This window comes from Pelodiscus sinensis, chromosome Z, assembly GCF_052426305.1.
Source record: "Pelodiscus sinensis isolate ZL-2025 chromosome Z, ASM5242630v1, whole genome shotgun sequence".
Taxonomy (NCBI): domain Eukaryota; kingdom Metazoa; phylum Chordata; order Testudines; family Trionychidae; genus Pelodiscus; species Pelodiscus sinensis.
In genome coordinates, this window is record NC_143085.1 from 4,755,693 (window position 1) to 4,779,058 (window position 23,366).

At 41.8% G+C, this 23,366-nt stretch overlaps 1 protein-coding gene across 1 annotated transcript in view; it reads right to left on the reverse strand.

Annotated features, from left to right (window-relative positions):
* Positions 1-1,919: 1,919 nt before the first annotated feature.
* BCR (BCR activator of RhoGEF and GTPase) overlaps positions 1,920-23,366 on the reverse strand; it is a 158,670-nt gene continuing 137,223 nt past the window's right edge. The window contains exons 17-23 of the mRNA XM_014574761.3: positions 19,128-19,187; positions 18,874-18,983; positions 16,478-16,617; positions 14,083-14,217; positions 13,521-13,626; positions 12,639-12,801; positions 1,920-11,220 (exon numbers count right to left, since the gene is read on the reverse strand). Coding sequence (XP_014430247.2) covers positions 11,131-11,220; positions 12,639-12,801; positions 13,521-13,626; positions 14,083-14,217; positions 16,478-16,617; positions 18,874-18,983; positions 19,128-19,187 — 804 coding nt within the window. The 3' untranslated portion in view covers positions 1,920-11,130. The remainder of the gene's footprint in view (positions 11,221-12,638; positions 12,802-13,520; positions 13,627-14,082; positions 14,218-16,477; positions 16,618-18,873; positions 18,984-19,127; positions 19,188-23,366) is intronic.

The following is a 23,366-nucleotide window of genomic DNA, read 5'->3' on the forward strand; positions in this document are numbered from 1 at the left end:
AAAGCTTCTGTCGACAAAGAGCGTCTAGGCTACATCCAGTTCTGTTGACAAAGACGCAAAGGGCAGTGTAGATGCAATAATGCATTCTGTCGACAGAACTCTGTCGACAAAAGGAGTTATTCCTCGTAGAATGAGGTTTACCACCATCGACAAAACTGCCGAGTTCTGTCGACGTTATGTTGACAGAACTCGGTGGTAGTGTAGACACAGGTATAGTTTTGTCTACAAAAGTCCACTTTTGTCAACAAAACCTGTAGTCTAGACACACCCAGATAGACATACTAAGAGAGCCATCGCTCAGTTAGGAAGGCAATGTCCTATCACTACTGAATGGCAAAAAGATGCTCTCTGATTAGCTTGAGGCCCATCAGTGCACAGCAATTCTCAGTCAAAACTAATTTCAATTCCTAAACACCAGTGGTCACCAACCAGTACATCGTGGTCTACTGGTGGATCTTGGAGCCTCTGACAGGTGATCCTGACTGGTTTGGCCAGGAAGCTGTCAAGGGCTAGCACTTCAGTTGCCCCTCCACCCTCTGTCTGGCTGCTCCTGCCCTCTTCCTTAGAACTACCCCCCTGGGAGCCTCCTGCTTACTGTGCAAGGTGTGGGAGGAAGAAAGGGGAGGGGACACTCCTGTACCTCATCTCAACACAGAGAGAGGGGGAGGAGGGAGCTTGGCAATGCAGATCTCTGTCACTCTCACACACTGTGTGTGTCTCTGTCATTCTCACAAACACAGCACTGTCCTTCACTCTCATCTCCCCACCCAACACATACATGAGGGGGGTTGTTGGTTTTATTTCTTTTACTGCTTGCAAAGTGTTTTATTTTGATGTTTTGGCTGGTCTGTGCAGTTCATCATTTTTATTTCTTTCTTATGCTTACATAGAATTCTTTGGGGAATAAGTTCTAAAATGCCTAACCTGTCATGGCGGGAGTCATTATCCCTGTGGTAATTGCTGCTCCTGGAAGTGGCTGGCATGTCCCTGCAGCCCCTGAGAAAGGCAGAGCAGGGGGGTCTCCACATGGTTTCCTTGCCTGTGGACACCACTTCTGCAGCTCCCATTGATTAGTGATGGGGAATCGTGGCCAGTAGAAGCTGTGGACTCAGTGCCTGTAGATGAGGGGCAGCACATGGAGCCATTGATGTACATGCCAGCTGCTTTCAAAGAGTGGCACAGGGCCAGGGCAGGAGTAAGCCTTGCTTATCACTGTAAAGATTAAATCTCTCTAGCCAGCAATATCTGTGGTTTTAGTTAGCTGGATGTTCACTTCTCATGGGTGTAGCCAAATGTCCCATGGTCCCCTAAAGTTTATTTACAGCCTCCAGTCCTGGCTCTCAGTGTTCTGTGCTGTTATTTAGCTCTAATTTACCCCTGAAATATTTTCTAAGAGCCCAGTAAGCAGTGGAAGTGTTGGTAATGCTGCAGCTAAACAATACTAACCTCCCGTGGACTACACATCTCTAGTTCGGCACTGGTCAGGTCCCATGAGTGCAAGACTAGAGAGGTTCAACTTGCAACAAATGCACCTTACTACTCTATGTAGTAGTGTTAAATTACAATGTTTATGACTGGTTTTGTTTTGAAGCAATAATCCTATAACAAGATTAGCGTAGCCCTAAAATAAAATATTCTGCTTCTGCCACTGTATGTATGTACATCTCACAGTTGCTTTCATTTTAACTCAGCAATAATTGTAATCTGGGTTCTGCAGTCCATTTAACCCACTATATTATTATTGTCTTGCAGATAGGAAGTAATCACAAAGTAAAACTTGATAAAAATCCAAAGTTTAAATTGTACATCATAAACTTTTATCAAATGCCAGTCACACATTATCAAATGCCATTCACACATTCAATCCAGCCTTCCTGGACCCAATGTTTATTTAAATGAGACCAATGGAACCTGGCAAATAGATACAGGAGATTTTATTTAACCTTGCATACAAACAAAGGCTAAAAAAAGCCTTAGATTTTTACTTCCAGATACAGTTTTTTGATCCTTTTTTATACCAGCATGACTTTTTCATTTTTTCTCTGCTGCATTTTTGAGGCCTAACCTGGAGAGATACTGAGCCATGCAAGTCTCATTCATTTCAATGGGAGTTGCATGTGCTCCGCAACTTTTAGGATTAGGGCATTTATTTCCGTTTTTGAAAACAGATCACTATTTGGGTATTGAAGTACTAACAGCAGTATGAAATGTCAAAACAGAGTCCTTCACATGAAACATGGTAGTATTAAACAATGCAGACAATTTTACCCCTATGGCGAAACTCAAAATTACCCACCAACAACGAACAAGTTTCTTCTACACCTGATACTTTAGCACTAATTATATAATTTAATTGTATTTATATTTAAATAAATAGCTTTATCATCTGCTTTCCTTTGAACTCTGCATGGATTATAAACACTTGCAACAGTAGAGATAAGAAGAAACTACACAAGTTAAGTAGGAAAGAGAAGGCTTGGTTTTTATTTTTATTTTTCTAAACAGACACAGAAAGGACATAAATTTCACAATGTTCCATTCTGAGATTTTCTTTTTAAATTCACTGTTTCATTCTGACTCCCTCAGTTAACCAATATACTCTCTTCCAATTTTACTATTTCGTAGTCGCTTTTAGTATTAAGAGCTCTTGGCTTGGATACTCAGCATTGGAAACATCTATTCTGGTGTAGGCGTCAGTTTTACCCAATGCTTCTAATATGTTGCAGTTCTTGTGCAATATTTTCAGGCATTTAAAAGCTGATGAGAAGTCCAATCCAAGATATCAGGCTGTGAATATCTAAAGAAGGGATCAGGTAGGGGATAGGTTATAAAGAACTGATGTGAAGGATTTACTATGGCTTTTTCTGCATTAAGTATTTGAAACAGTTTTTACATATGGCTTTAGTTTACCAGGATTGACAATTTGTGTCTGTACCCAAATACATTACTGCAGGCCCAGTTGGTCTCCAAATGGGCCTAAAAGGAGGAAATATGAGGTTCTCTTTGCAAAGATGGAAACTTGAGGATCTCACTGGTAGTGGAGGAAGAGGTGGATTTGCCCCTCTATTGAACAGGCCATGAGGCCCACACTTAAACTCCATGCATCCCTTGGGAGCAGTGGGGATCAGGAAAATCAGTCAGAGATCAGAGCCATTATTCTTGCCCAAATCCCAGACTTACAGAGTATCTTCCCTGATACCTGGGGTAAGCAAAATGGTGATGCTGCTTGGGCAACTGAACTCACATTCCATGCAAATAGGTATGTTCCACACACACAAGGTCCGCTCCACACATAAATTAGGAGGTAATATTAGGCCCTGTGATACCACTGCTTTCAGAATCCATGCTATGGAGTAGCTAGATGGTTACTCCTGACCATGTCTCCACTGGACAGAGAAACTGCTATAGATGATGAAACAGTCTATATACTGGAAAATCCATGTGTAAGGTTTTTGACAACAGTGTTTGAACATAATTGTAGTTAACACATATGAAGCGGTAGGATACACAGGGCCTAAGAGAATACTACTAGGCTGTGGTGCTTTGTTGAAGTACTGCAGTTTTCAGACATGTTTAAAACATGGATCCTTATTATATAAATGGAACCAAACTGTTTTCATCATGTCTCTAAAAAATGGTGTAACCCTGCTGGTCCAAAGCAGTAACAGTTGGTCCAGTGTACACTCAAAGACTAAACTCTCTCAGATATATCTGGAAACAGCCATACTTTAACTGGGTCTGTCAATATAGCAGTTTATATACTGTACATGGACATTAAGTGGCTCAGATTTCTGCTAGAAAAGGGGCACTTCTTTCTCTTTCCAGGATAGAAGGAAAGCTAAGGACCTGGAAAGAATATGCATGATCAGTGGTTTTCAAACTTTTTTTCTGGAGACCTAGTTAAAGAAAATTGTTGATGCCTGTGACTCAACGAAGCTGCGGGAAGATGGATTTGGCAGGTGTGAGCTGGGAGGGGCAGAGGCAGAAGGCTGACATTGCAGAAGTCAGGGTTGTGGGGTGGGGCTGCGAATGAGAGGCTCAGGGTTTGGGAAGAGGCTCTGGGCTAGGGCATGAGATTGAGATGCGGGAGGGGTCAGTTCTCTGGGCTGGGGATTAAAGCTCTAGCATGGGGTCAGGGATGAGGGGCTTGGGTACAAGAGGGCACTCTGGGCTTGAGGGTTGCTCAGGGCTGGGGCAGGGGATTAGTGCACGGGCTTTCCTCAGTCAGCTCCTGGTCACAAGCACAGCAGGAGGACTAATGCAGGCCTCCTGCCTCTCCTGGCATCACAAACCATGCTGCACCCCAGAAGCAGCCAGCAGCAGGTCTGACTCTTAAGTGGAGGTGCACAGGCAGCTGCATGTGGCTCTCCCCCAAAGGTGCTACCGCTCCAGCTCCCATTGGCCATTTCCCGATCAGTGGAAGGGGGATTGGGGTGGGTGCAGCGTGCAGAACTCTATAGCCTCCTGCCTCAGAACTAGACTGCTGCTGGTCACTCCTGGGGTGCAGCACAGTGTCAGAAAATATTGGGACTAAAAGAGCAGGCCATGACCCAGCCTTAGCGAGGCAGCACCATTGATGGGACTTGTAATAGCCTGGTTGGCAGTGCTGACCAAAGCAACCAGAGTCCCTGCGAGGTTGAGCAAGGTGACCCAGTGCCTTATATTCCATGACCCCGGAACCATGATTTGACTTTGAAAACTACTGGCATAGATCATCTGCAGACGATACTAAACTGCTCAAGAGAGATAAGGCCAAAACAGCCTGTGAAGAGCTTAAAAAAGATCTCACCGAACTAAGTGACTGGGCAACAAAATGGCAAATGAAATTTAATGTTGATAAATGTAAAGTAATGCACATCGGGAAAAATAATCCCAACTATACATACAATATGATGGGGACTAATTTAGCTATAACAACACGAGAGAGAGATCTTGGGAGTCATTGTGGATTGTTTTCTGAAAACATCCAGTCAATGTGCAGCAGCAGTCAAAAAAGCAACCAGAACATTAGGAATCATTTAAAAATGGATAGAGAATAAGACAGAGAACATCTTATTGCCTCAATATAAAACCATGGTATGCCCACACCTTGAATACTACGTATAGATGTGGTCAACTCATTTCAAAAAAGATATCTTGGCTTTGGAAAAGGTTCAGAGGTGGGCAACAAAAATGATTAGGGGTTTGGAAAGGGTCTCATATGAAAAGAGATTAAAGAGACTGGGACTTTTCAGCTTGTAAAAGAGGAGACTAAGGGGGGATATGATAGAGGTCTATAAAATCATGACTGGTATGGAAAAAGTAAATAAGGAAAAGTTATTTTTTTGTTCCCACAATGTAAGAACGAGGTGTCACCAAATGAAATTAATAGGTTTAAAACCAATAAAAGGAAGTTATTCTTCACACAGTGCACAGTCAATATGTAGAACTCCTTGCCAGAGGATGTTGCAAACACAAGGACTTTAACAGGGTTCAAAAAAGAGCCAGATAAATTCATGGAGGGAGGGTCCATCCATGGCACTTAGCCAGGGTGGGTAGGAATGGTGTCCCTAGCCTCTGTTTGTCTGGAAATGGGTGGCAAGGGAAGGATCACGTGATTACCTGTTGTGTTTACTCCCTCTGGGACATCTGGCATTAGCTACTGTTGGCAGACAGGATACTGAGCTAGATGGACCTTTGGTCTGATCCACTATGGCTGTTCTTATGTTCTCATTACTTTACAATGGCCTTGCCTAAGTTTTCAGCACTCTAATGAACAGAGACTCAGCAGCAGGAATGGGAATGGGTATGGGGGGGGGGGGGAGGAGGGGGAAAGGGAATAGCATGAGTCACCTTCATATTTTCTGCTTTTTGGTTGTTCCATTGTTATGTTTTGTGCTCCTCTAGACTTCTTATAGATATGCCAGGAGAAAAGATGTCTCAGGACAATTCAGTTTGCCTCCATCTCACTGCTGTTATGGTCTTACTGCAGTGACCAATGACCACTTCACAATTATTGTATTTTGTGACATTTTATGCTTACAATGCAGAGGCTGGCTGTTTTTGTATCAACTTCCAAATGATTTTCTAGTTCTGGACTGGTTTTTTAAATTCCCCCTTTTCTGGTTGTTACCACCACTGTAATGTATAGAGCTTTTTCCAACAAAAAGAAAACTCATATTTGAGGACAACACATGACCAGACAGAATACCAAACATTGGAATGTAACAACTTTCAGTAGCAAGAGAACAGTATCACAGCACATTATAAGTGGAACACTATCCGTGCTGAATACAGTTATGTTTCAGTTAACTACAGAAAATATAGTCTTAGCTGAGCACTTGGGTGGGGGCATGCACTTTTAGTGTTACTTAAGTTTAAGGAGAGGATGTTGTTTTGTCCTTTGCTGAGCCAGCTAATTTGTGTGATTCCTAATCATGCTTCTTTTCTTGTGTACTTTTATTTTTCGTACTTAAAAAAACGGCAGGTTATGAGGGTGGATATTTATTATTATTCAGCTGTAAGAGCTTCCTTTAAAGGAGATTCCCTTTGATGTTGAAGTCAATGTAGATACACTCATTGAGAACTTTTATATACTCAGCCTTAACTCTCGCTTTTCATTCCCATTTAGTATGGGGAAGTTATTAACCCTAAATGGGAAATCTCAGTGCCTTAATGCTCAGTAACTGATTTAGGAGATGTATGTTATTTCTTCAAGGCACATAAACATAATGTGAACACTTCTGTTTTCCTGTAATAAACTTTCTCCTCCTTTGAAATTCTGAGTGGAAAGAGGAAAGAGCAGAGTTTATCTGAACATTTCAAATTCTTTTTTAAAAAAGTTTTCCAAGTCAGACTGCTGCACCTTAAATTATCACCTTAATACATAGGTAGGCACTGATGGACTACCAAGCGAGGGATCACAGGAAAGTGTTGCCCTCCATTCTTAAAATGCAGGTTTTCAGCCCCTTCAAAGGCCATGGTGATCGATTTATCTCTTTATGCATTTTTGAGGAACAATAGAGTGAGAGAAGTGAGCCATAATGCCTTCCAGTGCTACAGTTACCTTCAGGGTGTCCCTTATCCCAGGGCAGCCTGTGTGTTGGCTATCCTGCCGTTCCCAGAGTGTGGAGGAGGGGGCTTGTTAGAAAACAAGTTAGGAAATCCTTTATACACTTTACAGAACATCGTATTTGCTTAAATGAACTTATACAGAAAGTGAACATAACAGTGTATCAGTGGATTAGATTAAAGAACAGTTAAAATGAGTAAGAAGTGTAAAAATACAGCATCTCCCATTAACAGAGTCCTTGGTTGCACCACCTAGTGGCCTACGGAAATGTTGCAGTTTCACATCACATGCTAAATATCAATTGCCCTATACTTCACTTAGCAATTGAAGGTCAGAATGAAAGCAGGCAGTAAGCATCATGAAGGTAATCAATGCATTGCTGTATTTTGCCATTAGCCAATACATGAAAATTGGCAGCATATAAAAGTACAGCCTGATTTAGCCTACCCACTACCTCACCTATTTAAATTGTGCAAGAGTAAAATTCACCAGCAGCATTTCAATGAATGTGTTTCAGTTTGGTTTCAACTAAGACACTCCCTTCAAACACAAAATAACACACAAACACAAAGATGAAACAGATTTAAGTAATTAATTTGTATCACTTCTCAAAAGCTCTTTTTTGGGTTTTATTTGCCTGTTTTGCCCAATATTATTAGTTTAAAAACCTACTCGATGTTTTTAAAAAATAAAATGGGAATAGAAAAACAAAAAAGTTATTCCAAATGAAAGAAGACTTGGGTTTTTTTTTGGGGGGGGGGGAGGGTAAACAAATGATGATACATACACTATGCTAATATCTGGAAAATCCTACATGAATGTTCTTATGTTTCAAATTCAAGCAGCTGAAAGTCAAGGGGTTGAAAAATATGGCAAATATATTGATACCCCAAAAAGTATTAGCCCCAACACATTTCACAAATAAACTTTAGTGGGAAATTCTTGCCAGTTTCCTCTGTCACGCAATCTGTGTTGTATCTTCTAACATGTAAATTGGGAGATCCTGATTACCTCAAAAACTTTGGTAGGAAATAAACTGTGGTAATTGAAAGGATTTTGGCCCACGCTAGGTTGTGTCCCTCACTTTTTATTTAGTAGGGGCTTAAGACAGCATTAGGCAGGGAAAATAAAAATCTTTTTGTGAATTCTAATTTTCTGAAAGCACAGTCCTTTTGTAAAGCTTACAACTCTATGGGAAGCTCAACTAGTCCATTCACACATTTCAAATCCATCAATGGTCTCATCATCATCACAGGATGTGCTATTTCTCCAGCCCAAAATTACCAGCTTTGGGGAACACATACTCATACTCAACCAAAATAATTAACGTTTTATGTTAAATTAACTACAAAAATTCTTCTCATCCACATGCCTGCATGTTAGATTGGGTTACAGCAGAATCAAGCATTGTATTGTACTGAAAGACTAAAAGCAACAACTTGTAACAGTAATCAGAACAGATGCAATTTTCTTATTGTTACACAATATAAATTGGTAACTTAATATTAAAATTATATATCCTATATAAATAAAAATAAAGTCAAGCAAAAGTAAATTGGCACAATTGTGATGGTATTGCTTTCCAGTTTAAACACTGCAAATGGCAGCTGCTGATTACAAGCACCAAAAGGGGAAAAATCATCACTGACTGGAGTAGAATTTTTGAACTAGAAAAACCTGTAATGCTGCTACCTCAAAAACAGCACACCAAAATGTGAATTTAGTAAAGGAATGGGTAGTTGTGCAGCTGACTATGAGGATTGTTACAGAGCTGCTATATAAAAACCAACACAAATACATAAACGCAGAAAACTATGGAGAGTGTTACTGATCTGTAGCCTTTTCTTGAGACAATATCTTTTTAAGATTGCCCAGTGTTAACTTCTCATTTTACAAAAGACCAAAAACAATACAAATAAAAACCTACATTTTTAAACCAAGTTTTTGTTTCCCTTCACTGTGCCACCCAACCCCCCACCCCCAATTTAAGCACTGCCAAACACACACATTTCTCTGTCTCAGGGTCTAATATCAAGTGGGCTTGGAAGCTGGAATGTAGTGGAAATACAGTGGAGAAATTTCCTAGTTGTACATTACAACACACAGATTTGTTCCCAGACCTAAGAAAAGAGGGATGCTAAACAATAGTAAATTCCTATAAGAATCCTTACAGTAGCATGCAAAATGCTGATATACTCACAAAATGGAAAAATTTATATTTTTCTTTGAATTTTCAACTTCACAGTACAATAACATCTATTATGCAGCAGTCAATTATGTTGACTGCTAAATAGTTTCCCTTTTTTATTTTTACTCCCTCTTATTTGAAAGATTCCTCTTTTTTAATGTAGATGTCTGAGAGACCTTCAGAAAATTTGGTATTAGCAAGATTTGCTTTCTTCTCATTAGTATCATCCTCATCCTCCATAAGCTACTTATGATTCAACTATGGAGACTGTTTATTTCTAAATTTGCTTTTCTCCTTCCCCCTTGTTCTAATGCTTTCTCTTGTCATCAGCTGCCCTCTTCTTTGAGCCAGGTCATTGATGAATGGTTGCAACTAAAGTGGATACTGCATAGAGTGGTGGATAGCAGAGTAAGGTAGACTGATGCAGCTAAAATCTCTCCCCAGATACTTGGTTCATTTGTTTCCTGACCAGAATAGCTTCTTCCTCTGGTCTGGTGACCATGCAGTTAGCTTATACTTACAGTTCTCAAAGCAAATACTGCTCCCACTTACACCCTTGTAACTGCACTGACTTCAGTGTGATTGCACAGGTATAAGTGGAGTGGGTATTAGGTCCCCACCTTTTTGTACTGCGGAGTGTAGCTTTATAGAAATATCTGCACTGCTCTTAATTCAAACAGGGTCAGAATTTCCGAAGAATACAAAATGCTACTTGTTAGCAGATTGTCCATATAGTACATTCTGACATATCATATCAAAGTATTTGTATCTATCAGAAAAAGACTCTTGTAGAAGCAACATACAAAGCATCAAAAAATTCAAGTATCAAACATGTCATTTTGATTTAAAAAAAACTGATTAAGCAGCCAGTAAGAAAGACAGCTGTTGATTTTTTGTCCTCAGACACTTGAAGATACTTTAGCACATGTCTGTAATGCTTATTTCAGCATAAGTAATAACATCTATTTGTACAGAGAGCTAGGAGCTTCATCGTTTAATTTCAAAGGTCTCAAAGAATTTAGCAACCCTTTTTGGACAACACTGCCTCTGTTTTATAAACAACTAAGTGAGCTTGTTTATTTCAGATACTGGAATTAAAGTGCTCAGCCTAGTTCTCCCGGCTTTTCTTTCATGATTTGTATTTATTTATTGTATAATGCAAGTGGGTCTGGCTCCTTTAACACCAAAAGAAAATGTCAAAGTGTAATAAAGAGGCAAGAAAAGGATACCCCCTTCCCTAGAGTTTGTACAAACATTTACAAGGGAAGAGGTAGGAGAGAGACAAAAAAACAACCGGTCCAGTTATACACAAAACTTCTAGTTTATTTTTTATAAACCCTGTTCAAATCAAGACTCAAATTTCTCAGTGGAGGAATCAAAGATCCCCCCCCCCCTTGCTGAATGATACTATTCTCTGTGGCCCATAGCAGTCCTTTACAACAGCAGTTATCAAAGACACACTTGTGATATAGCCTTTAATTCCCCTCTGATCCCAAAAGGGCACCCTGACAAGTGCTCCTGTAGAAAGCTTGAGGCTTCTTGATAAATTAAATCCAATAAAATGAGGAATAACCTTCTCACCTTCCCAGGAGCAACAATCACATTCCGTCTTGCATTTGCTCAAGTGTCTGTTGCTCCTTCTAGTGGAGCCTCTCAGCATAACTCCACATCCAGTCTAATATGTTCCTATTCTACGGAGCAAAACTAGAGGGAGTTTCTCCTTTCTCTTCAGCTTGTCTCTGTTTGACAAACTGCAGAATCATGGGAGGGTATGCTTCCTCTTGACAGGAACAGGCCAATAATGTCTGAAGAAGAAACAGTCCTCCTGTTCTCAGAGTGGCAGGTTCACAGCAAGAACAGTTCTACAAGCCCCGTTGTTATGACCAGACTCCTACACCTCTGTAGAAAAGAGGATGCTTTGCCTTTTGCTGTCTGGGGTGGGGATAGTATCCAACTGCAAGAAGTAAAGAAGAACTTGAACCTGGAAAGAGGAAGGGAGATGAAACTGTAAATCAGTGCAAAGTGTGATCATGAATACTTGGACAACTTCAATGTTTTAATGGCTTTCTGTTCAGCCTTCATGTTAAACTGAAGTACAGGGAAGCTGCCAATATTCCAGATCATCCCAGTTTTGAAATTTTTCTGATTGCTAACTCACCTTTACCTGCGTAATCAGCATGCATACTGGAAATGCCTACAATTTATTTTGGCAGGTGTCACTGGACAAAGAATGCTGGAACCAGTAAAAAGTCTCTTGGGATGCTGATACACATGGTAAAGTGAAGGGAAAGAGGCACCGTGGAAAACACCAATAATTAAAGCTGGATGAATAATTGACTTTTTAGCTTGGTCACAGTTTTGAAGAACTGAAAGTAAAATCTGTGTTGGACTGAACCAAATCAGAAATATTTTGGAATTTCTGGTGAATCAAAATTGCCCATTTTGGGTCTATTCCAGAGCAGAAATTCAAACCAGCTAAACTGAAATAACATTTTCAGATAAATAATTTATTTGACACGTTTTGTCCAATTGTACCAATGATCGGTTAGCCCTAGAACCAGTTACTGAGACACTGTGGGATAGGTGCCAAGAATCCTCATAATGCACAAATTCATACAGGACTGTGACACAGTTGATGTGGGTGCCCCAAAAAGTTAGTGCTGACAACCAAATCAGTACAGATATATGCTGAATTATCTCAGCAAAACCTGTCAAAGACATTAACTGGATAACCCATTATAAAGCATTAACATCTCATGGACATCAAAATCTAAGTATGGAACACTTCCAGCCCCTCAATTAGCCTCATTAGCACTGGCACTACAATTGACAGGTACTTTTTCTTGTCCCTTCTTTTTCTGTTACAAATACCAGAAGTCCCCTTTTTTTCCTCACCTCAAGCTCATCTGAAGAAGTGGGTTTTGCCCATGAAAGTTCATGACACTATATTTTTTGTTAGTCTCTAAGGTGCCACAGGATTACTTGTTGCCTTTAAAGTTACAGACTAACACAGCTACTCCTCTGAGGCTGCCAAACTTGTGTTAAAGATCATGTTGAACCTAACATGGTAAATTAGCCCTATGGCTTGTGAGCAGAGTAGTTTATAGCACTGATTTGCTAGCATGATTTTTAAAAAATAATTCTTGTTCACACTGAACATGCTGTTCTAGTAAAACTGTTCTGAAAAACCTGAAGAAATGCTTTGTGTAGCTCAAAATCTTGTCTCTTTTACCAACAGAAGTTGGTCCAAAAGATACTACATCACCTGCCTTGGAAAAAAACTGTTAAGCAAGCATAGTGTTGCCACAACCTCTTAGAATGTTTGCAGGTAGCCTAGTTCTGGACAAAGAGGTTAAAATATTGTTTGTAGCAGATGAATTACAATATTTAGCTTTTTACCTGGGACATGACTTCTAGTGACCAGCTATCAGTCATTGTTATAGGCTGGGTTGGGTTAGCAGGAATCTTACTGTCCTTCTCTGAGGGTCTGAGCAGCGTTGGTCCAAAAACAGTTGCCAGGTTGTGCAGGGACATCTTGTTGATGCTCTCTCTCTCGGCAACTCTTAAGAGTAAAAAACAATGGAGAAAGAAAGTGTTTCTACATTCTCTGGCTCAAAGAAATATTTCTATTTAGCAGCTTTCTTTCACCTACTTTTAAAAGGTTTTAGATATAACAAGCAACTATACTACTTATGTCTCATTCATAAGCTGTAAGGCCAGAAGGGACCATAATGATCATATAGACCAGGGGCAAGCAAAATATGGCCTGCGGGCTGGGCCAAGCTACCAGATCCAGCCCAAGGCCCAGCAAGAGCCTCAGGCAGGCTCTCTGCCTGCTCCGCCCCACCTGCCACTCAAAGCAGCTGGCTTTGGGGGCTATGTGTTTTCTGAGCGCTGCCATGAACTGGGGGGATGGGATGTGAGAGGCTTCACATCCTGCCCTGCCACCATCCCATTTATCATGTTTAGTTACTAAGTTCACCCACAAGTGTGATTTCATGGAGATATTACATGTGTGCTGCAGGGGGTTGCAGATCACATTTTCACTGGGCGAGGCTGTGAAGAATTTTCTGATCCCTTTCTTGAGTACAATTTGTACTGGCTTCAGTAACTGAGCATGGAAAACAGGACGTAGCAGTTTACCAAAACTACTTCACCTGAGGTACTCAATGCAGGTGCTCTTTGAGACACTGCACATCTCCAAGGAAGGGGCACCTCTCTCCATGGCACTTGGGACTGATTTACACATGAAATGCACCTTTCTAAGTGATCTGTGTTTACCTTTTTAAATGGTCCAGGAGGAAAAGGAATGTGACGAGATTGGGTTCTGGAAGCGAGAGCAGTAAGTTCAGCATGCAGCTTTCCTTTGCAACAGGGTCTGAAAGTGCTATGGGAGGAGAGAAAAAAAAATACTGAAAAGGAACAAAAGCTTTACTGATTATGTGACAACATGAGAAAATGTGGGTGATGCTTAATTTGCTGTAATTACATTATGGAGACAAGAGGCTCCGAATTCAAAACAGGCACAGCTTCACTCCACCTCTGAATTCAATTCTCCCCCGCTAGACAGGTGATGGGAGACTCCTCTCCTCTGTGCAGAATCCACAAGTGCATTCCAGACCCAGCACAGTAAGATGCAGGAGATTACAGCCCACCCAAAACAGATTTATCTCCTTTTGGAGACGGAATAGCACAATCCCATTTTAGACAAATAGGTTTTCTCTTCTCTTACTACGCAGGTAATGTCCATCCTAGAACTAAGGCCTCAGGAGCAGTCTCCCAAAAAGGAGCATCAGTAACACTCAACACATGATAGATAGCAATGATTTCTTCTGTTACACACCAATGCCCTCAGCAAAGTTGGGGTATAGTTCGTCTGTAAAGAGGGGTTCAGGCAGTTCTCTGAAATATAATTTTAATGTCCCTGCAATGGCGTTAACATCCATCTCACTCATCATCACGGACACATCTTTGTTGTCTGTAAGAGAAAGGAGGGAGACATATAAACACATACAGTGGTGGTCCTTCAGTCTTTCCTATTACTGTTCCCAATTTTGGTCCTTTTTATCCTTTATTTATCTTCTCTGCCTACCCAAATAGCTGAATAGCTGATGTTCATCACCTGTAGTCACTTTGCTCAGGTTGGTTGCTATGTTCTCCATTCATATTATCCTAATGCCACTTAATAGACCAGTTTTCCCAATTTTTTTTGACCACGGAACCCTTTCAAACTCGAGCAAAAAAAAAAAAAAAAAAAAAAAAAAAACCACACCCAAACACACACAGACTGCCAGTACACCACAATTGGTAGTAATAAGATGCTAAATACAGTCATGAGATCACCATTCATTTAAATTAAACAAAAATCATATTAAATATGTACAAAAAATAAAACTATCAAATAATATTAATTATATTCATAGTTTTCAATGCAAAGAGTGGTTTTTCTTCTTTTCTTGGCCAATTCTTTTTATATTTGGTTTAATACTAGAAAGTTGGATTCGCATATCTGGCGCAGCATTCAGTCGATTTCTGTATTTCGTTTTCATTGCTGCATAGTTCGAGAACCCAGTTTCGCACAAGTATGTACTGGCAAAGGGTAACAGCTGACGAATTGCGCGTCTTGATAAAGATGAATATTCTTGACTTTGACATAAGTCACTCCAAAATGTAATCAGAGAAACTTCTTTAAATTTTTGTATTAATTGGCCATCTGAAGTGATTTCAATTAGGTTTTCATAATCTTGTGTAGAAAAGCAGAGCGGCAGCGGGGGACATGGGAGAGGGATCTTGGGTTGATCGGGCAGAAGCGGGACAAGCAGCTGTTGCTGCTGCTAGGTCCGGTGGTAAAAGCAGAGCGGCAGCGGGGGACGCGGGAGATGTCTGAAAGGGGAGAGGGGAAGGAGCCAGCGTCTTTGCGCGCTGGGCTTCTCTGTCTCTTTATGGGCGGGGGGAGGGGAGTGTTCAGGTTCTCGCGGAACCCTTACGTTCGCTTCCCAGGGTTCCACGGAGCACCATTTGGGAAACACTGTAATAGACCAAAGTAGCTACAGTGTCACCACTTTGCAGCTAGACCACCATTATGGTCAAGATGACATCCTAGGATTCTAAGTGCCTGGATAGACAGGCACAAGAAAACAAACTCAGCTTTACTCCGAATTACTTCTATTGTACCAGTGACAGGGGCTGGATGCAAATACCCAGAGAAGTCAAGCGAGTTTTTCCATTGTCTTCAATGAGATCCAGATTGAGCGCCATATGAGGCCGAGCCATGGTCAATTAAATGCTTTTCATTTTCTTAATATATTGTATAATAATTAACAACATATTCAGGTTCCCCTCTGAGCTCCCTCGTACAATGAACTCAGAAACACCCCTCAGCCTCTGACAACGAAGTGTAATTCAAGAGACAAAAATCAAGCAATTTAGGTCACAAATGTAAAGTTTGTTAAACACTTCCACTCACAAACCAGTGTGTAATGTGTTTGCATTTACATAAAAACAGCATTTAAAAAAAATGTAATGCTGTACCCACCAACCCCACGGCATTGGAAACCCAGAATGCAGGTGAGGACAATATGGGCCCCTTTTACATCCAAGAGTCTTGAAGTGCTTTACAGAGGTACCATTAGCATTCTGCTTTATAGATGGGCACACTGAAGAACAGAGAAAGGTTTGCTTGCCTGAGGTAATAAAAAGAACTAAGGGGCAGCATTGGGAAGAGAATCCAAGAGTCCAGTCCCCATAATCATATTCCAATAACCAGAATCTTCTGCTTCTCTAGCCAACCCTGTTAAAAAATCAGCTGACTTGATTTTCATGTTGCTGATGCTCTTTTTAAAAAAAAATGTCTCAAACAACCACAGGGAATTCCTGTTAATCCAATGTTCTCATTGACACTGTGGAAAATGAGGCTGTTGGTTGCTCCCATTTCCGTGGAGAGTGTCTGTGATTTACCATGGCAAGGCAAGGCATGCAAAACCACCATTTCAGTGCTGTGGGGAAGAACAATCAGCGCATGTCTCAATATAAGGGTCCGTTCCCTGAATACGTCAGGTGAACATCTGTTACTGGAGGACACTAATAAAGCACATAGCCGGAGTAAGAGGATACTCCTTGTATCAGGGTCTCTGACTCTTCGTGCTTCCTGGGCTATGCAAGGTTAAAAAAGCACAATGACCTGAAAGGGCACATAGGGGATCATAGCACAAAGTAAAACCTCAGGAACAAATACTTACTGACATCAAAGGCAGCTTTCAAAGCCTGGATATCAGTTGCAACCCCTGAGACACGGTAGATGCCCACCTCCTCCATTCCCCGTCGCTCTATCTCTTCCACGCATTGGCGCACAATGTAAGGCACCTTTGATCTCTCTCTCCTGGAGAAAAACAGGAAGAAGAGTTCAGGGCAGCATAGGCAGAGAAAAAACATGGTTACCAAAGTGACATTAGGCACTGGTCAGATGAGACTGCTTGAGTGAAAAGAGCTCTAGGCCAAGATTTTAAAAAAGGACTGAGTGAGCACTTGCCCTATGAAATTCCACCCCTTTAAAAGCGTCTCAAATTAGGCACCCAAAAATGATTGAAGACACCCCAAATCACTAGTTACTGAAGTGTTTAGAAGGTACAGACTAGCATGGCAGTAAGGATGAAACCATGCTCCATGTTAACCAGATTGCTTCACAAAAATACTGACATTGTACCTGCATCTTTCTATAGTCCATCACTATTAGAGAGAGGAAACATCCATTTAGGAAATTCTGGGAATAACTTTTCTGGCTGCTATAAAAATGGCATCTGTTTATTATGAGCAAATTATTCCAGTTTCAAGGTTTGGAGTCAAGAACACTCAGAGCCTGTGTCCTCCATCATGAAACTGCACTCAAATGATGACATTCACATCTGTGCTCTCGGCCCACAAAAGGCCCACACACTGTATAAGGCCCCACTTTAGTCCTTGTGTGTAGACCAGTGGTTCCCAAACTTTTTGGCATCATGCCCCCCCCCTTTTTGATTTTTGAAAAACCCTCACGCCCCCCCCTTCTCATGCCCAAATACCAGCAAAACTTGTTGAGAAGAGAAGAGAAGAGAAGAGAAGAGAAGAGAAGAGAAGAGAAGAGAAGAGAAGAGAAGAGAAGAGAAGAGAAGAGAAGAGAAGAGAAGAGAAGAGAAGAGGAACTGAACAGGGCAGCAAAACTTGATGGGGAGGTGGGAGGTTGGGTTGCCTTGCACCCCTCCTGGAATTTTTTCTCGCCATCCCCCCAGGGGACATGGCCCCCAGTTTGGGAACCCATGGTGTAGACCTTTAGTTGGTCCTTTTCACAGACAGTGAATTCATTCTGCATTCCTAGTTTAGGAAAATTTAGCAGCTAATTTCCCCTGAGAACTTATCTGATTTCTGCACAGCCTGACTCGTGTTCATCACACAATAGCTAGATTCTTCTGGTCATATGAAAACTGTCCATATAGATCTTGTTGGTTTGTTTGTTTTTTCTGAGTAGCTGCTTTAATTTCTGTTTTTGTAAAGAAGTTATGAACTGGTTTATCTCTGCACAATCCATCTCATGAAAACTCTCTGGCAGAGGAACTGCAGCCATATAGACAAGCAACTTTGATGAGCATGCAATACTATCAGGTAATTAGAAGATTCCTATGCAGCTCTTAGACAAATTGCAGTCAGACTGCTATCAAGTTAATAGTAATTCCATGGGGAGGAACTACCAGGTCTCCTAAATTACCTACCACAAAAAAACAGGTTTCTTCTGGCAAACGATTCATGACAAAAGATCAGGGGTTAATATAATACAAATTGCTCCAAAGAGTTTGCTCCAAAGAGCTTGAACATTTCCGAGCATGGAAAGGAAATACCGTAGTTCAGCAGTTTGGAAATTCTTGACCAAGTCAGCCAGCTACAAAGGAAAAGGCCCAGGGTGTTTCCGGAACACAGCAGAGTGAGAGATGTTGAAAGTAAACATATGGGGTTTCCAAGTAAGAGTGTGTGTGTGTTGCTGTCTTTTTGAGGGTTTTTTTTCCCTCATGCATAGGATAAAGCTGGGAAAATGTCACTTTTGTCTGCAGAAATGGCTATCTGTATTAGCCACACAAGGGCAAGAAAGTATCTGCATACATTCTGCATACATCTGCATACATTCATTCACTAAGGCTACGTATACACTGTGCATTGTTGCGCAAGAAGATATGCAAATAAGGTGTGGCAATGAATATCACCACATCTCATTTGCATACCTAATAAGCTGCCTTTTTTGTGGAGGGGACTTTTGCTCAAGAAGGAGCTGTCTACATTGCTCCTTCTTGCACAAAAAACCCCTCTTGAGCAGGAGCCATTCTTCCTGAAAATAAGAGGCAGAACGGTTCCTACACAAGAGGGGTTTTTTGCGCAAGAAGGAGCAGTGTAGACAGCTTCTTCTTGTGCAAAAAAGCCCTTTCTGCAAAATGGCAGCTCATTAGCTATGCAAATGAGGTGTGGCGATATTCATCGCTACGCCTCATTTGCATATCTTCTTGCACAACAATGCACAGTGTAGATGTAGCCTAAGGGTGTAAGTAGGCACAGCCCCATTGGCCCATTGTGTTTAAAATAAAACCACAGAGAAAAGTGTGAACCGACAACTCACTTGGTGACAATGGCAATCTTGACTCCAAAGACCCCGGTCTGTTTACGAGATGGCATTCTTTTCAGACTAAACTCCCGGCTGGTAAATTTCACTGACAGCTTCACTTCAACCTACAAGGACATCAATTGTTACTTTTCAAGCAATAAATGTTTTCTTTTGTTTTTCAAGACATTACCATGAAGACCAGAGAGAACAAGCCTGATACACAAGGTCAGGCAACAAAGCAAAGCCAGCAGTTTGTAATTTGTACTTACTCCATTCATTGAGATGAGTGTGCGTTGCCAGTCTTTATCCTGTAACACCTGTGGATCCAGCTGAAACACATGGAAGTTGCCTGTGAGTTTACAATTTAATTCAGAAATTAACTCAGCCAGTGTGAAAAATCTGTACAAGTCAGCATGGCAATGCCTTCCCCACTTACTCCCATTTCCAGAGGGGAATCAGGAAAGTCATGAGTTTCACTCATGCAGAGTGCTGCACTCAAAGCAGGTCTGGGTATGAATCACATGTTTGTACATAGAAATCCCAGAGTCAAATATGCAGTATCCACTGAAAAACAATGGAAACCTCAGACAGCTAAAATGCTCTTCTGAAGCCCACAATCCCACCTTTGATAGCAAAGGAGGCTTCCCTGATTGCCATAAAGCAGTAGTCACTTTAAATTGACAGCACAGAATCATCCCACCCTGGCGAATTGGGAGTCGGGAAAAGGGAGAGCAGATTATCTAAAAGGAAAGAGCTCAGATCTGAAATGGAGCAAGGGCTTGTGTTTCTCTGAAAAAACTGGTGAGAAAGCTACAAGTTCCAAGCCCAAATGCTGGCACTAGTTTGGTCCATAATGATACAGTTCAAAGAATATTTTAACATTATTTTCAAATGTCAGGAATAGCAAGGTTAAGACCAGGAATTAGGGAATATATATATGATTCCTAATTCCTTCCTGTTCTAAATATACAGTATATACAAACAGACACACACATGTCTGTGTGTCTTCCTTTTTATTTTAGCTTTGGAAGCCTTTTCTGTGGGTGCGGTTTTACAGACCTGGCTACCTATGATTTAAATACTGAGCTATTTACCATCAGATTTTTTTCCTAACTCTTGTGTTCAGTTTGTGCCAGTGAAACAGTTACTAAGGACACGGAATAGGTATTGGTCACAACAATCAGTAATGGCTAATGATTAGTAACTTCTCACAACACACCCATCACCAGAGTAGCTTACATGTGTATTAAAGTGAACACAAGTATTTTTATCAAGCTTTCACCTTCCCCTATGCTCTAGTGCATTTGTATTTATTTAAAAGTCTCAGATCGGGGAGGGGTTATTAAGTTTGCCTAATTGTTTTCAGCTCTTGCACTCTGCTATTTCCCACTCTGTACCAGCCCACAGAGTTTTCTGGCAAAGAAGGGAGAAGTCTGCTATTGTATACAAAAACAGTGCGAGCCACATGCAGAAGACATGCAGCAGATATTGTGCTGCCTGAAGCACATTCCCTCCAAGAGCTACTCCAAGGTTGCTACACTCCCACTCGGCATCAAATGCAAGCCAGAGGCTACATGCTACAGTCTAGCCAAGAGCAGAATTTGGATCCCAATTTCCCAGGGACAGCCAGGGACAGGAGGCTGTGGAATCACAATACACAGCTCCACAATGAAGCGAGGAGTGGGGTTTGAGAGAGTGCTTCACCAGCATCTCTGCCAAGCTTTACTAGCACTGGAGTTTGGGGATGCTTTCCAAAAGGAGCTTCATCCAGTTCTCCTGGGCCCACAGAACACGGTGACCCAATGCTGGGTCTCAGATTGAGAGATGGAAGGAGGAATATATGGTGATCCAAGAGGATTTATATATACCATCTCAAGACAGAAATTAAGCACGTACACACAATGCCCAGAAAGAACGTACACCTTGAACAAAGCAAGAGAAGAGCTGAATGGGGAAACAGCTTAAAGATCACAGGTGGTGGTGGATCTAGTGTCTGACTCTGTTCTGTCTTATTCTTTTTCACTTCCGCTCCAACACAAAAGGAGAAAATGCACCTGAAAGTGAGAGACTCCTGATGTTGCAAGAATCTGCTGATAAAACCCACGCTCTGAAACAAAATCCTGGATCTCTATTTCCAACCTTGCTTGATTTCTTTCGACAGCAAATTTAGGAGGTTGGGGAACAGCTTGTCACGGAAAAGGAAAAACCATTTGAACATGGAGCTCTACCAGCAAACAGACGGGACAAAACAAATCTCTGACATGGCTCTGCAATGCCAGTCTGTGCCCTGAAAAATGCAAGGCAAGGCACAGGTGAGTGCACAAACCTTGAGATGCATGGGCTCATGTACTCCTTCATGCACAAATGAAAAGGGATTTAGTAACAGATACTTACGTCTACACTGGCACGTTACAATGCTGCAACTTTCTGGCTAAGAGGCATAAAAACCAACCTCTCCCCATGAGTGCAGCAACTTACAGTGCTATAAAGCACCAGTGTAAACTGGGCTACCACACAGGGAGCTCCCAGCTCCCAGCATGATTAGCTTTTCCTCTCGCAGAGGTGGTTTACTTGGAGCACTGAAGACACACTGCCACACTGCTGTGGCAGTGCTTTACAACTCAGAGTGTAGACGAAGCCTAACACTAATCCCACACTCCATCCACCTTGGACCTCCCCTCAATAAAACAGCACTAGCATCTCAATGCATAGCAGAGGATGAATGCTAGACTAGCAGGGGTGATGCAAATCATAGTATTCTTGACTCTACTGCAGATGTTTAGCCTCTCCCTTTCCCAAACCCTAATTGCCACTTCCAACTATCAACACAAGAGGGGGAAAATGCTGCATTCAGTTACACACATGAAACCCCAGAGAGAAAGGTTTCTCCTACTTGCATGTCTTAGAGACCCTAGAGAAGCAGAGGACAAAAGAGAGTCAAGCCAACCTTTTCTTTGCGCACTTTGTTTCGGACATAGGTCCACAGTGTGGTGTTGCCAGTATGTGCATGCTTCCCTGTTGAATCCACTTGGCTCCTGTAGCTGCAGCTGTGGTAGAAATATCTGAAGATCCCTTGCATAGTATAGTTGGTTACCAGCAGTTCCCACATTGTGGCCGCACTGAAGCTAACAGAGCCAGCTGCACTGAGTCGATTTTGCTTCAGCTACCCCAGACTTTACTCTTAGCCAAGAGGTTTTTGATGAGACTTCTTCCGGAAGGTCCACCCCTCTCCGGTTAGGCTGGCCAACGTCACTGCAAGGCAGCCACAATCTACATTGTTCCTCCCACACACCCAGTAAGAGTTTCCAAGTTGGAGGAATTTTACAGCGTAAGAGGTTTCTTTCAACAAGCACAATCTCATTCCAGGCTCAGGAGGAAACCAGCTCTAAAAGGTCTGGTTTCCTACGCAGTGTATATGAGCCCAGCCAGCTGCATTGGCTTCTCATTAAGGACTCTCCCATGATTACTAAGGCTGAGGGCTCTCTGACCAGGATATATTTTTGCCTGCACTTTACAATGGTGGGTATTCCTAACCTAGAAGCTGTGGTGAAATTGCAGGAGGGGAGGGAAGAGAAGGGAGGCGAGAGAGTTGGGCGCTGGCATTCAGAGTGGGCCTGGGCATTCTGAATTCTTACATGAGAAGCTATAATGACAAGAGAGGTACCAGTTAGCATTTCTGCAGGTTATCAGGCATTATGAGTTGAGTCCTGGCTCACAATTACTAACTCACACCAGTCTGGGAAGATGATGCAAGTCAACAGATGCTACAAAACTCAAGCCAACTGCCCTTTTCTTTGTCTCCCAGGCACAAGCCATATGGCTGGTTAGGCCCGCCAGTAACCTCAGGCAAGTTCTCTTTAGAAGCAACAGCCAGACTGTGAGTGACCTTTGGTGCATGCTGAAAGCCAACATTATAACTTCTGTTGCCTGTCCCTCCCTGCACTTAAACATATGCCTCCCTCCCCCAAACTCTGGATTGGAAGAACTCTTCTACTCCTCCACCCCAGGATGAAACCCCTCCAAACAAAACAGCATGTACTCAATGGAGAGGAAGCCGGGAGGAAGGTGCATGAGAAATTCAAGGTTAGATGGTAAGTGCTGTCCCTGTATATTATGTAATCATAACAACACACAAGGTTAAAGTGCTTTTCACAGTGTTATTTAAAGTGCTATTGGGATAAACAAATAAAAGGAGACCTGAAAAAAACACTTGGTGCTGCTGAGCAAGACCAGAAGATCAGACCTTAACAACACAGGAGAAAAGAACAGGCCAAGGGCAAACAAATAACATAATCAACTCAATGCCCTAGCAAGCTTGCAATATTGGAGTGTCCAGACAGCTGACCCCAGCATGGGGAAAAGGCAGCTGCAGCAGACAGTCTGCTGGTCTGAGAATGAAGACAAAGGGTACTAGTGAGTGGGACATGTCAGGACAGAGGGGGGGGGGGGGTGACAAGCTGTGCGTCTCACTGACTGGCGTTAGGTCTGATTTATAGATCAATGACCTG